Genomic DNA, 13,799 nt, shown 5'->3' with positions numbered 1-13,799 from the left:
GCTGGGGTTCCGTCCGGGGATTTAGATCCTGATGAGCCTGAGCTTCAACCGTCAATGCTCAGGCGGTCGCAGCGGGAGCGACGGCGTTTCCGGTATTTGGATGACTATGAGGGATAGCTGGTAGCTTCTTAAAAGCTGGGGGAAATATGAGTTAGTAGTCACGTGGTGCCCGACGGTAGCTCGGAAGGGTTCGTGGGCATGCGCCATCGGACGAGCAAAAACGGCCATGTTGTCATTGGGAATCCGAGCTCCGTTCGTGTAGCTTGTGACTCTGTGCTCGTCGTGTGTTGCGTCATACTAGAAAGGATTATTAAGAGTCTTGGTGACTCGTGAGTAAACCTACTGGTGTAGTCTGGCACTATGGTGTTTTCTGGTAAAACGTACAGGTGGAGTAAGGGTGACATAAGGGGAGGTTTTGGAGTGTCACGGCTGGCAGTCTGGTACTGCGTAATTTTTGCTTAGTAACTTACAGTTGCCAAATACAGTATATAGTATTTAAAAATAGTGATTTTCATAGAGATAGAATGGAAGCGTACTTTGGCCATTTCTACATTAATATGTGCTAGATATTTTGTATGCCAATCTCTTGTGCATACACTCGAGTCGTTTTGAATGCATTATGTCTAGGGCGCTTTGGTAATACGAAGACCGTTTTTGTGTATTCATTAAAGGCTGGTTCACACTATGTCGCCGTATCTCAGCGTTGATGCAACAATACTTCGGTGATTGTCGATGATGACAATGTTCACACTAGCACAAAGCCATCCGCGTTTGTATCAAGGAACAGTCGTCGACATTACGTTCTCATATATAACGCGGTCACTGGAGCGTCAGCGATGGGCGTGGCCTAATTAATAACAGACCATTGAGACGCGCGTAAACATTCGCGTTTCGGTTTAGTAGCAAAAGCTAGTACCACGCGCATCGAGTGATCGCTTTTGTTGAAGATGGATAGAAAATTAAAACTAAGAAAAGTACTTGTCTTAGCATTGCTCAGACGAAGCAACCGACTTAGACAACAGCAGCAGCAGAGCTTTACACCTGAAAGAGGCATAAAAGAAGATGGTGGGTGCGTCCAGCCTAGAAGAGAAGAAATCAAGAAGGACAATTTAACGCACTCTATTATACATTGCGCAATGAGAACTGTGAAATGTTTTTTTCGGTGAGTAAATATACATAGGCCTCACAAGAATATTTTCATAAATTTATCATAAACAAAACGAGTCAGTATAAAAATGTTGTCGTGTGTCTCTGGTCCCTGCTAGTCCAACGAGTGTAATATAGTCCTGCAGCAACTATCATAAACAGAAACCACGCTATCCGCGATCGCGAATTGTCTTCGCCGAAATGGTTCACATTACACGTGCTGTCGTCGATGCTCCGCGAACTATCGGGAAAGTTTGACAGCTGCAAACTTTCCCGACGTGTCTGCGATGCTTCGTCGATGCCATCAATTCACGGTTCACATAATCGACGATGAACGCCGAAAGGGAAACGCCGAGATACGGCGATATAGTGTGAACCGGCCTTAAGTCGCAAGTACTACGATTTGCAGGGTTGTCTACACACTGCTTAATCTTGTTCTAATTCTATTTGCGCGAGTGAGATTCGAAATGAGTTTTTCTGCGCACAATCGCCATTTTGAAGAAAAAACAACCACTATGGAGCGGGTCGATTCTACACGGCCAGTCGCTTTCTAGGATTGCCTCGATTTGTAACCGAAGAAGGTAAGCGTTCCAATTTGGGCTCAAAATTGAATTTGTGTTCCCGGAATACTCGTGCACAAACGCAATGGAGAGGAAAGACTACATCATTGTCAAAAAATATTTTTGCAATCAGTTGTAAGTATCTTCATTGCTGCTCTTACGCTGACTATTCCTAGCTCATTGACAAAGTCATATCTAGATCTAAATTAATTCTGTATTCGAGGATTACTCTCTAATGGCCTGCGGCTATCAACATATTCTAGACCAACTATTTAGGTAAGCTCTTGAATGCAGACAAATTATTTTGAAGGGGAAACATGGCCGAATACTGTTTTTATTTTAGCCTAGTATTCATTTTACTAGATAAAGTAGAGGTTATGCATAAGAGTATTGCCCAGGATGCGACCGTGCTAATAGTACAACTTAATATGCAGTAGGCCCTACATATATAGAATTAGGTATATCGCAAAGTGCCGACAAAAACCCTTATAGCATTTGACATCATAGCCATACCCAAACCTAATAGAAGGATATATGTAAAACTGCGATGTTTCATGTAAAGTATAGACCTTATTACACATTTGTAAGGCCTATTTAACAATGTTGCCAGTAGCTACTCAACGGCTTCTCGTAGCCTGCCACCTTACATTGTAATAAATATTGTTTTGTGTCAGCTTGGCCTAGTCCACTTGTTACTTAAGCAAGATTGTAAATTTTATACATTCCAGCACCATCACTGCGATTTGGTTTTAATACTAGTCTAGACATTGGTCTGTAACATTTTTCAGTCGAAGTTTATTACCCAGCCAGTCAACGATTGTATAAATGTATTGATACTATGTTAATACTGGATCCTGTTGTGTGAATATATCTCATTAAAGTAGTCAACCCTTTTTAAAAGATTGATCAAAAAATTGCCATAGTAAAGAACAAAATGTGACACTTGAAAGGTTGAAACTTAAGGTAACAAAATGTTTTTTATTAAATAATCAAACAATAATACACCTGAAAACAAAAGAATGTCACCAATATGTAGAAGTCTGCACTTCAAACTGTCGAAGGGTCAATGACTCGGACATTGTAATTGTAGTTCAGTCATTAAGTCTAAATTTGTTCATTTTATAATGTCCAATGGACCATCAGAAAAATCGCCATTTTCTGGTTTAGCATGATCGATCTGCCTGAATACTTAGCTCATTATGTCATGGACAGTTGCTAAATGCCAAGGAACAGATAAAATAGTTATGAGACTGCTTTGTAGTGAATGTTTAGAGGGACTGCTGACGAAACCGATTTGCTCATTAAAATGGTTGTAGAAAAACGCAATGATGAATTTCGGTGCACTTCGTGACTTACTCTTTTTACTTGCATATATGTAATGCGACTAATCTGTTATATGCAGGTTGTATGCTGGAATTGTCATTCCTTTAACCCTTATGAGCAGTGTGATCTTGTTAATATGTATTGTAAACTACTACAGTACACACCTAGATTACAACCTCCCCGTTTTATGGTATTTCTGCCAAACGATGTGGAATACGATGTTTTTTTGTCTCCACGTTGTGGCATTTCCTCGCCATACGACATCAACAAAATGGTCTCCTGAAATTCAATTTAGCCGGTTGATATGCTCAGGTTTGGCATTTTTCCCGGGAAAAACTGGTAAAAACTGGGAACAACTTGGAAATATTATAACGGCAGAATTTTTTATCCAAATATTTTTCTAAACAATGAAATTTAATAAAAATAAAAAATTGGACTAAGCAATTAGCTGTGTGACTCCATATTTATATCAATCAATAGCAGGGTTGGCTTGGTTTGAACCGAGTGGTTTAAACCAGCCCGAAAAAACCGGTTTTTATGGTTTCTTCAGTTTTTTCATCATTTTTTGTGAAAACATAATATTTTAAGCTCCTAGTGGTCCATGTGCGGTAGAAATGCAATTATATGTAATTATCAGCTGTGGAAGTTTATTTTGGACACAGTAATGAATTGATGGCAGAGCTCAAGTTGAAACTACATGAAATCCTAGCCCAACAACGAATTAGTGAATTTCATTTTCAATTGGTTTTATCAAGTGATATGATGATCTCTTTACTGATGAAATATAAAAACCATGTGAAATGATTATACTAATCCAATCATCGTCTCTAATGATGAATGAATACTTTCTCAAGTCTAGCCAGTGAGAAAGGATTACTTATAATTAGAAACTAAAACAATAAAATCCTTTTGGGCAAAAGCTTTAAGTTTGCAAACTAATATTTCATTTATTGGGCACAAGCCAGTCGTTGGATTGTTAGAATTCAGTTTATCAAGTTTGTTGTGTTTCGAAAAGTTTTGAATGGCAAAGGTTTTAAGGCAAAACGTAATAGGTGTGCTGTCGTAACGCGAGGTCTCGCAGATAGGCGTAAAGCTCACGTAGCAAAATGTCAAGCTGAATACACCAATTTAGACAGTGATGTTAATATTCAGGTGATAGAAGTTGAGTCATCTGCCACTGCTCCAAACACTAGCAATGCATCTGCATTATGCTCTGCTCTACACTACCACACAACTAATCACTGGGATTAAAGTTCCTACTTATACATAGAGCTGTATGTAAAATATTCACTTTATGTGATAAGATTTCTGCTCTGTATTTCATTGATCATGTTTGATTTAAGACTCATTCTGAAATTTCCATGTTTTCTCTCTTTTTTCCCATAACAACTCCCACAGTACCATCTTTAACAGATGATTCCACATATGTATGTTCAATACTCAATCATGCAGCTATAGTAAGTGATGTTAAATAGACTTAAAATTGCAAAAACCTTGGTAAAATTATAAAAACCATAAAAACCGGTTTAAACCAAAAAGACCTGGTTTTTTGTAAAAACTGGTTTTTTCCAACCCTGATCAATAGCAATGGAAATAAAATAGTGTTTAAAAGTGGGAAAGATTAGAAATAATCAACACCCAAGATACAGGTCAACGTTAAATGTTGACTTGCAACAAAATTCACATTACAGTTATTTGATATGAAAAGATTCACCATGTCTTACTCTGTTGTGTTGTAGGTGCAAAATATGTGGATTACAAGCTCTTAAAAGCTCAAAAACGAACAGAAAATCGCAGCCACACGAGACCGCTGTAGTTTGGATTCCCTTTCCAAAACGGCTCAAATGTGATGTATATGTGAGAGATGATTTCTGTTTACACTTTCTTGCAACTTTATTCGTCGAAATATTTTCACAAATATACTTCACGCATTCAATAAAACTATGTCTATTGTTCTTACGCGGCTGTTTTATCGTCATCGTAATGTTGTCACTTTTAGCAGCACTTGATATCTTATAACTTACCGTAAAAATTCGTTTAGTTTTTTAGCCTTAGCTTGAAGGAGTACATATCATTGTCCGATAATCATGACGAGCCTGTTGGTCATCTGTGATAATCAAAAAGTGCTGCAGAAATTATTTGCGAAGTATTGGGTCACATGATTAGATTACGACTTGCCAATTAGACCAAACCGAAACAAAACTGTGAAGTAGCGAGCATCTATATTTGATACGGGGTCTTCGGTAAAGCCCGAAGTGTTTGTCATAAACTAGTTCTACGATAAGTTTTATATTGAGCTTTTTATTGGCCTTTCAATTCACGTGAGAGCATCACGTGACAAGACAATAACCAAATTTCATGGCTACGTCATCGAAATAAAGAGATTCCAATCTACGGCGGCTTTTCGTTTTTAAGCTTTTAAGAGCTTGTAATCACATTTTCACATATTTGGCACCTACAACACAACAGAGTAAGACATGGTGAATCTTTTGATACCAAATAACTGTAATGTGAATTTTATTGCAAGTCAACCTTTAAATAATGATGAGCCTTTTACAGTCCAATAATAGAACTGTTTTGACGTGTATTGTTTAGCATTTTTTTACTTGGTGCAGACCAAACTGCGCAACAGGCTTGGAGTGGAGAAAGCGTCCAAACTGGAAGCTTGATACTAAAACCTAAAAACAATTTCAAACAATTTCTTTAGGGTATGATTCGGCCGAATGCGAGGATTAACTTTTCTTAGACAGTCAATTCTCAGCACTCTAATCCGTGTGTTCAGTTCTCCGGTCTCGACTACTTGGCATTATCTTATATTGTTTTCGTTTTTCAATTATTTTCTAATTGTTGTATTATGCTTACTGTCATGTTTTACGCATATCAATTTTGCTTTTTATTCAATGTTAATATTTAGCATATGTAAATAAATGAATATTATCTTGTGATCTGGTCTTTTTATTCAACATTTAGTAAATAAACAAATTATGAAGGTTATGCGCTTTCTTAGCCTGTGTGCTGTAAAAGAGCCATAAAGAAGCTCTATGACGGCTAATGGTATAAATGTATTGTTATTCTTTGCTCAAGTATTAGTCAACTTGTCAAAAAGAGGTTTTTTAGTTTTTTTCTGGAGCGGTATAAACCGGCGGTAATAACCGCCATAGGAAATACTATGGCAACCCTGGGTATGCTGCATATATCAGTATAAGAAGTTGCCGATATGCTATTCGCTGAAATTCTTCTCCTAACGCCTGAATGAGATACAATGCTCGAGCGCTCCTGTAGTTCAGCATTCTTTGTGTTTCGTAGATGCTTGATATTGCATGAGTGAAATGAAAATTAACAAAAAAGTAAGCGAAAGTGAAAATTTATGGTGAATTTTATCTTTAAATATAATATTTACTATAAGCTGTAATTCATTATACATGTATAACTATATATATATAACTTTAATTCATTAACCATTGGTCTTAAGATTGAAGATGGCGAAAGGAAAAAATAAGAAACAATCATAAACAGATCGTAACCACTAAATACACTAAAGTTACTGTAAATCACTATAGTTACCAAGGTTTTTATACTATTTTGTCACCAATTTTAATATGTACTGTACTTATATAAAATTTTGTTGTATATATAATAAATAAAATGTTATTTACTATGCGGTGTTTGCACTAGATAATTACTATGGGTTTCTGTAACCCTCTATACAACATTTACACCTTATGATGCCAACACTGGAACGAATTAATGTCTTATGGCAGGGGTCTACTGGGCAAGTATTTGTTTTGCGGCTATATACATTGAAGTGCTTTCTTTTTTAGGGCCTTTGGTCTAGGCCAACCATATTTTACCAAGTTGGGAGTCACCTTGTGGGGTTGTCATGGATGCGACTGGTGTAGGTAAGTAGAGCTAGGGCAATTAGAATTGTTATACTATAGGGAAAGGACACAGGATAAGGAGCAGCAAAAAGGTAGTAACGAGGAATAGTGTAAGTTGATAACTTTTAATGCATGCGCCCATTCATAGCCAATATATACACACACGTTTGTTACTCACCTCCATATGATCTTGCCTGGACATACTTTTGCTAGCCATGGATGAGACAGACTCAGCTGTTGCTTCTGTCGCTGTTCCTGTACCCGGAGTTGATGAAACTATCTACTGGTCATCAGACGAGATAAATGCTCTCATTGATGGATGGTCAAAGCATGCTGACGAAGTCAACCAGTCTCGCAACGAAGATTACATGCAGAAGATTGCTGATTATATTGGGACGAACAAAACAGCCAAGCAAGTTCGGACAAAGGTAATTGTCTGACACGCTGTTGTAGCTGACCAATCCACCGTGGTCCAAGCAAATTGCTTTTTTCTTTGATTTTCCTCTATTGCTGAATTAGTTTTAGTTCAAAGTGTTGTGAGGCCATCAGATAACATGTATGCAGGGATGTTACACCTGAATTCTGAACACCTGAATATATAATATACTATATATATATAATATATAATACCTGAATCAGGTTGGAAAAAATATTACAACGTATGTTTAAGTGTGTGCCAAGTAAGCTAAATTCATTTAGTCGAGTTTGTTATATCTGCATCACATAAGTGGAATGTTTCGAACACGTTGCTGTCAAATCTCTCTCACATCGCATTAGCCGCTACGGTCTGTCTTGAAGGTAAAAAATCCATTCTGCACTGTACATAGTAATGTTACATTTTATCCCTGATCATAACCATTACATATTTATTTATTACTTTGTTAATGTAGGAGGGGAAGCATCAAAATTAAAAAAATATTTTTGTGGTATATCCTGTTATTAGATGGTTTCTTAGAGGATAGAGAATGGATTAATTTTTGTGTAGTTGCTTTATAAAGAGAAAAATTGCCTTGAGATACGAGAGAAATGACCTACGAGCTCAGTCCTGGATTGCATTAAGCTTCTATATTTAGGTATGACTATATTTCTCCACTTATTCCTTTTGTTACTATGAACTATGTTGGTCAGGAGTTAGCTCTGTCTGTTGCTCAAGCAGGTTGTCTTGAGCGGCTAGATAACCTTGCCATTACCAATAATAGCAGTCAAAGTACATTGTTGCAATTTATTTTGTATTTACCGGCTTAACATGGTTTTATAACAAATTCGAAATAGGCAATGCTAGAAGCCATTCCTTATAATTAGTCTTAATACTTTTATGCCTTTGTATTTCGTGCTGTATTTGTAGCTGAAGAAAATGAGATCGCAGTACATTCAAGAGAAGTTGAGAATGGAACAGGGAAAGGGAAAATCTAAATGGCGACACTTTGCTATGCTAAACCTTTTTGGTCACAAGATCTATAAGAACCCAAATGTAGGTTTCTTGCAGTTCTGTCCATATTGTTCTTATCTGCTCTTGTATTACCTAATGTTTTGGTTGCCAGCCGCCATGCACATCTTTTACAATACTGTTTACCAATCTGATATCATCAACTGTAGAACTAATCCATAGTGTTCAACGCAAGGTTTATTTTACATGTCTCGAAAGTTGGTGGTAAAATAGGCCCTCCCATCACTGCTATCTCTTGCACCCGCTGATTCAAGCTAGTCTTGTTAAAAGGGAAGTGTAACATATAAGGTAGTGATGCCCCGATTCTAATTTCACCAGCCGATTCAGATACCGATTCGATATACTGATTCTCATTGAAAAATAATCCGATTCAGATCTTTTGGGTTGCATAGATAATTGTTAATTTCATTATGTAAATATAATGCAAAGAAAATATAAATATTGATGTATTATTTGTTTGTATTTATGGAAAAAAGACATACATGTATATACATTCACATACTGCCATACCGTGCATCTAGTAACAAAACAGTCCATGGTTCTTGAAATCTGTTATTAATAATGGTAATTACTGTTAGTGGTACAGTTTTATCTGTGATAATTAAGTCTTCTACTGCTGAACGAACTGCTGCGCCTGTACTGTTTAGAGCAAATAAATGTTTCGTTTAATTAGTGATTCAATTATCTCAGTGAGAAGTCTCTATCACTATCGATGTAGCCAGTAGTACTGAAGGACTCACTTGCCACAGATGATGGAGGACAGGCTAAATACCGATAAGCCACTGAGGTTATTTTATGCGATACAAACGATACATCATATAGTCAGGATCAAGAGAGAGATAGATAACTTTATGCATCGGCTGCTCAAATTACTTTCGTAATGCTAGTAAATAGCAACATTACACCGCATTCTTGTTTCTCATGATTGTTCTTTTGTTCGTGATTGGCTGCAATAAATCATATCGCTGTAATTGGGAAATACTGCACTTTGTGATTACGTCCTGACTAAAGCCAAAATACTCCTCAGCTGTGTGGATGTTTATTAGGCTATAGACATGAAATAGATTGTGTGACAGGCTCGGAATTCATTAGGTAAAAAGAAGGAACTTGCAGCTGATGATTTGTTATTAGTGTAGCAGGCTAAAATACGGTTTTCTGCTCAATAGTTGACCTGTAAAAAGTATCTGAAGTTTCCGATTTTTTAAGAAAAGATCGGCCGATGCTGATTCACATACTTAACACCCATATCGACACCGATATTAGAATCGGCGCAACTCTAATATAAGGTTTTTGCAAGTTTTATGAAGCAACAACTTGTTTCATCATCTCAATTATCATACAAGCATATCGGAAATTTGAATGTTGAAATCCAGTCAACTTGAAGCTCATTAAGTATGCAACCATTATAGTAGAGTTTCTGTTGCGCGCGATTTAGACACGAATAATGAAACTTCCTCAGCCTCAAATCACTGATACTGCGTGCGTTTCTTCAGAAACAACTCTTTCCGTTTGTGGGTTAACCCACTCCTCTCCTTAATGGTTGAAGGTAGCTCACTTCCTGTCAACCCTTTATTGTGGCCCGAAACTAGATCATATATTTGCTTCTTGTCAAGTCCATGCTGTAGATGAAAGATAGCTTCCTTATTATTAACTCCAACAGGTGACCTGAAAGTCGTGAAGTAGCCTACATGCTCCCAACTTTTTCGTTGTTATTCTTATTTTTCATAGGAATGATTCCTCAACCCTCTAATTCTCATCACAAAGCTGTGTTTAGTGGTAAGACGGTTTTTACCATTTGTGTAGAAACCATCAGTTAGTTATACATTAATATTTGTTTTTGTGAAACTAACCATTTTGCCTCTGCTTTGAATAGAGAAAATTCTCAAAGGAAGCGGATGGTGAGCTTCCTTCACCTCTTGCGCAGAGGAGTGCACGGGTCCAGCTGATGAAGATGAGAGAAGGAAACCAGCCAGTCAGCTCCGCCCAACTCGCTGCCATTCTTACTCCCCAAATCAACAAACCTGCATCTAATGAACTTCCTCCAGTTTTTCCTTACGACCCAGGTGAGGCGTTCACCCGTTGACATCTTTCATATCGCTCTTTCATCACTCTGTTATTACACCCAGTTCCTTTTCGACCATCATAACATTTTACTGGTTATTATTTTACTATCTGCTTCATTTGATACACATAATTCCTTTCCTGCCTGTGACCCACTCTGTCGGTACCCCACTACCCACAGTACCCTATTCTGGCGGTAAAGAAAACCACTTATTTTTATGATCTTCCATCCTTTGTCTGACAAAACATGTGCCATTTTGATAACTTTACTTTGAAGTATATAGTAGCCTGTCTTGACAAACTGTTGTTTTGCGGATTTGTTCCCCGTTGAGCGGGGCGAGCAAAACAACAGCTTGTCACAATACGCACTGCACCTGATGCGTCGGCTGCACTGAAAAGGAGTTGTTCTTTTCCGTCAATGCGGTTTGGCTGCGATGTTATGTCGGTCGCTCCATTGGTAATCATAACGGATTTAGCCCAAAGATTTATGTAGAAAAAATAGGATATGAACATTTAACTATACTGGTCTCTGCGGTAAACTTGAGAATAAAATGCATTAGAAATAAAATCCATACGAACAAATAAAACTGACTGATACAAAAATGCAAAGAAAACTGATTGAGCACACAAATAACGACATGTTTAGTTGCTGTTGTTGCACAAGTTCTTAAGTTTACTAAAGTTTACCGCAGAGACTGGTCTCTGGTTAAACACTTCTATCTTATTTTTTTCTGCATAAATTTTTGGGCTAAATCCCTTACGATTACCAATATAGCGACCGACATAAAATTGCACCCAAACCGTATAGACAGAAGAGAACAACTCCCTTTCAGTGCAGCTGATGCATCAGGTGTAGTGCGTATTGTGACAAGCTGTTGTTTTGCTCGCTTCGCTCGCCAGGGTACAACTCCGCGAAAACAACAGTTTGTCGAGACAGGCTAGGTATATAATTATAAATTCATAATTATTGCCATGTCAGCTTTTTGAAATTGCTTTTCATATTTTTCTGCCTAATTTTTGTCTCTACATCTAATCAACTCATTAGAAGTTTTCTACATCCATATAGAAGTACCCGCGGATGTCGCTATTGACATGGAATGGACCAACTGGAATTCTTCCCTGCAATACGCAATGACAGACTCGGGTCTTAGGACTCTGATAAGGAGTGGCTTTAGAGACGTGACTCACCTTGACCTTCTGCGAAAGAGTGGCGCTAACATTTCATATTTGAATCTAAACTACCATGACAAGCTAGCTCTGGAGCATGCTCTTGAACATGGAGGTTTGTTGGGTTCTCTAAAAAATACGTGCTGTTATTGTTGTTGAATCTCATCAGTCCATGCGTGTATCCCATTGCTTAACAATTTCGGGCTCGCAAAAAGAAATCTTGAACTATCTATCGCTCATGTATGTGTATCACCACTTTTTCTTGCAAAGGCAACTGTGAGATTAAATATATACGTTTGCTAGTTGGAGTATGATAGTAATTACTAATGGGAGGTAATAAAACTTGAACCTTGATGCTCTAGGCCTGAAGCTACAACAATACCAAGTGATCACCAATGATGATGGAACTGTTTTGGAAGTGCGGGGCTGCGCACCGGATACTGATGAAAATATTTGTAAGTGTTCTATTTTCTTGATGGCCCAATGAATCGACTTTGCATGTACATATTTAAATCTGTGTATAATTTCCCACGCTTGGTCTTTTCACGCGTCAATGTTAATTAGCACTTGAGATGAATGTTATTTTCCTACTGATTTTTCCAGACTTTGTTGTCATAATTTCAAAACCCTCTTTCTATAATAACAATATATAATGGATCCTCTATTTATGAAAATAATTCATTCTGGAAGCCATTTCATGAATAATACATTTTATACAGTGGAAACCGATTTTACCATTTCCCAATCGGCTCCAAGCCTTCACAAAACTCTAGCATAACGTTTTTATTTATAAATATAATTGTTAAAATCGGTAACAAATACATGTGTAAAGTTATATTACTACATAAGAAACAAAAGTATACAGCAAAAAAGAACCAACCGAGAAATAACAGATAAAACTACGAATGAAATGTTTGTTAACCTTTGATGTTGGCTGTCTAACCAAGGTTTAGAAAAGACCAGGGGAAGTTGGAAGATGGCAGTCAGGACAGGGTGGATGTTGTGTTGTTAACTTGGTATTGTTTCGCTCAGAATAAGTTTTTAAAAACATAAGTAGAAAGATTTTACATCAGCGCGAATTGAATAATCATACAGAAAACACATAACTTTAATCGCTAGAAACCTAAGTTGTTCTACTATGTTAATGGTAAAACATATTAGAACAACTTGGGTCTCTGGCAATTCAATCCAATACATAAAATACGCAATATACACATATGTATATATATGCGATATATGATAACTCCAATTTATATAATAAATGAAAATAAATCACTTTTTGTTTACCAACTTTCGCTAGAGAAACACAATGGTCGTGTTGTAGGTTGTACACATTAGAAGCAAACGAGCCAAAGTACGAAAAGCGTTTCAACATTTCATATCTAGAAACATCCTTCATAAGTCTAAGCAAATTTTCTTCCCAAACACACTTAGTAAATTTAAAATTTTGTGTATAGTATTTCATAAGTAGAGGTTCGACTGTATATGAAAAATGGTTCTAATGAACTAAAACTCATATTGCACTGATCTACCATCTTCGTAAGCAGTAAAGTAACCTATTACACTATCTTTGATGAAAAGAACTTTCTTGTTTGGACAAATCTTTCAACATCAAATTTAAGCTAATATTTAACTCATACATCCTGAAGAAATCCTAATAAACTTTTCTCTTTAAGAACCATATTCATATTTTGAACAAATTATAGTCGGCTATTGAATCTTATGGTGGTTTATTAACTGCTTGTAACAATATAGTCATGCTTCAGAAGGGGAGGACTGATGCACTCCTTTGCTTGTGCTCCTGTACCTACCGATGCTATATGAGTATTTGGGTCAGCACTTCCTGACTCATTTAGACTATTTAAACGTTGATGCTTTATGAAGCCGTAGCTAAGCCCAAAAATTTGCACTGTCTTTACAGTATTGAGTGAGAAAGGTATGAAGATGAGTGAGTGGAACAAGACATTGACTCACCCGCTGACTGATGCCGGCCTTGCCAAGCTTGTAAAGGCCGGGTTCAATAGCCCAGAGGATGTTGCATTAGTCGAGGATGAGGCTATACACGAGTTGGAGCTTTCTCTTAGAGACAAAGCTGCCCTCAAGAAGATTGTCAATTCCTGAAGCTGATGAGAGCGTAACATGGATTTGTTGCCAGTGTATATAGGTGTATTGTATTTGTGTAATATTGATATACTATATTCTGTAACATATTATAAT

At 37.1% G+C, this 13,799-nt stretch overlaps 1 protein-coding gene across 2 annotated transcripts; it reads left to right on the top strand.

Annotated features, from left to right (window-relative positions):
* Positions 1-1,640: 1,640 nt before the first annotated feature.
* On the top strand, positions 1,641-13,746 carry LOC137403867 (uncharacterized). 2 transcript variants are annotated; one of them, XM_068089960.1, is made up of 8 exons: positions 1,641-1,727; positions 6,851-6,928; positions 7,121-7,335; positions 8,253-8,378; positions 10,228-10,417; positions 11,482-11,697; positions 11,945-12,037; positions 13,504-13,746. In XM_068089960.1, the coding sequence occupies exons 2-8, from the start codon at positions 6,910-6,912 to the stop codon at positions 13,701-13,703; spliced, it is 1,059 nt and encodes a 352-aa protein (XP_067946061.1). In that variant the 5' UTR covers positions 1,641-1,727; positions 6,851-6,909; the 3' UTR covers positions 13,704-13,746. The 2 variants fall into 2 exon arrangements, with proteins under 2 accessions (XP_067946061.1, XP_067946062.1); XM_068089961.1 differs by lacking the exon at positions 1,641-1,727 and adding an exon at positions 1,769-1,841.
* Positions 13,747-13,799: the final 53 nt, after the last annotated feature.

This window comes from Watersipora subatra, chromosome 9 (assembly GCF_963576615.1).
Source record: "Watersipora subatra chromosome 9, tzWatSuba1.1, whole genome shotgun sequence".
Taxonomy (NCBI): domain Eukaryota; kingdom Metazoa; phylum Bryozoa; class Gymnolaemata; order Cheilostomatida; family Watersiporidae; genus Watersipora; species Watersipora subatra.
Note: the sequence above shows the minus strand (reverse complement) of the source record. Positions and strands in the feature narration are given on the sequence as shown.

Coding starts and splice junctions, on each gene's coding strand:
- LOC137403867 (XM_068089960.1), top strand. Junction 7,336..8,252: donor CCAAGCAAGTTCGGACAAAG/GTAATTGTCTGA, acceptor CTGTATTTGTAG/CTGAAGAAAATGAGATCGCA. Junction 8,379..10,227: donor AGATCTATAAGAACCCAAAT/GTAGGTTTCTTG, acceptor TGCTTTGAATAG/AGAAAATTCTCAAAGGAAGC.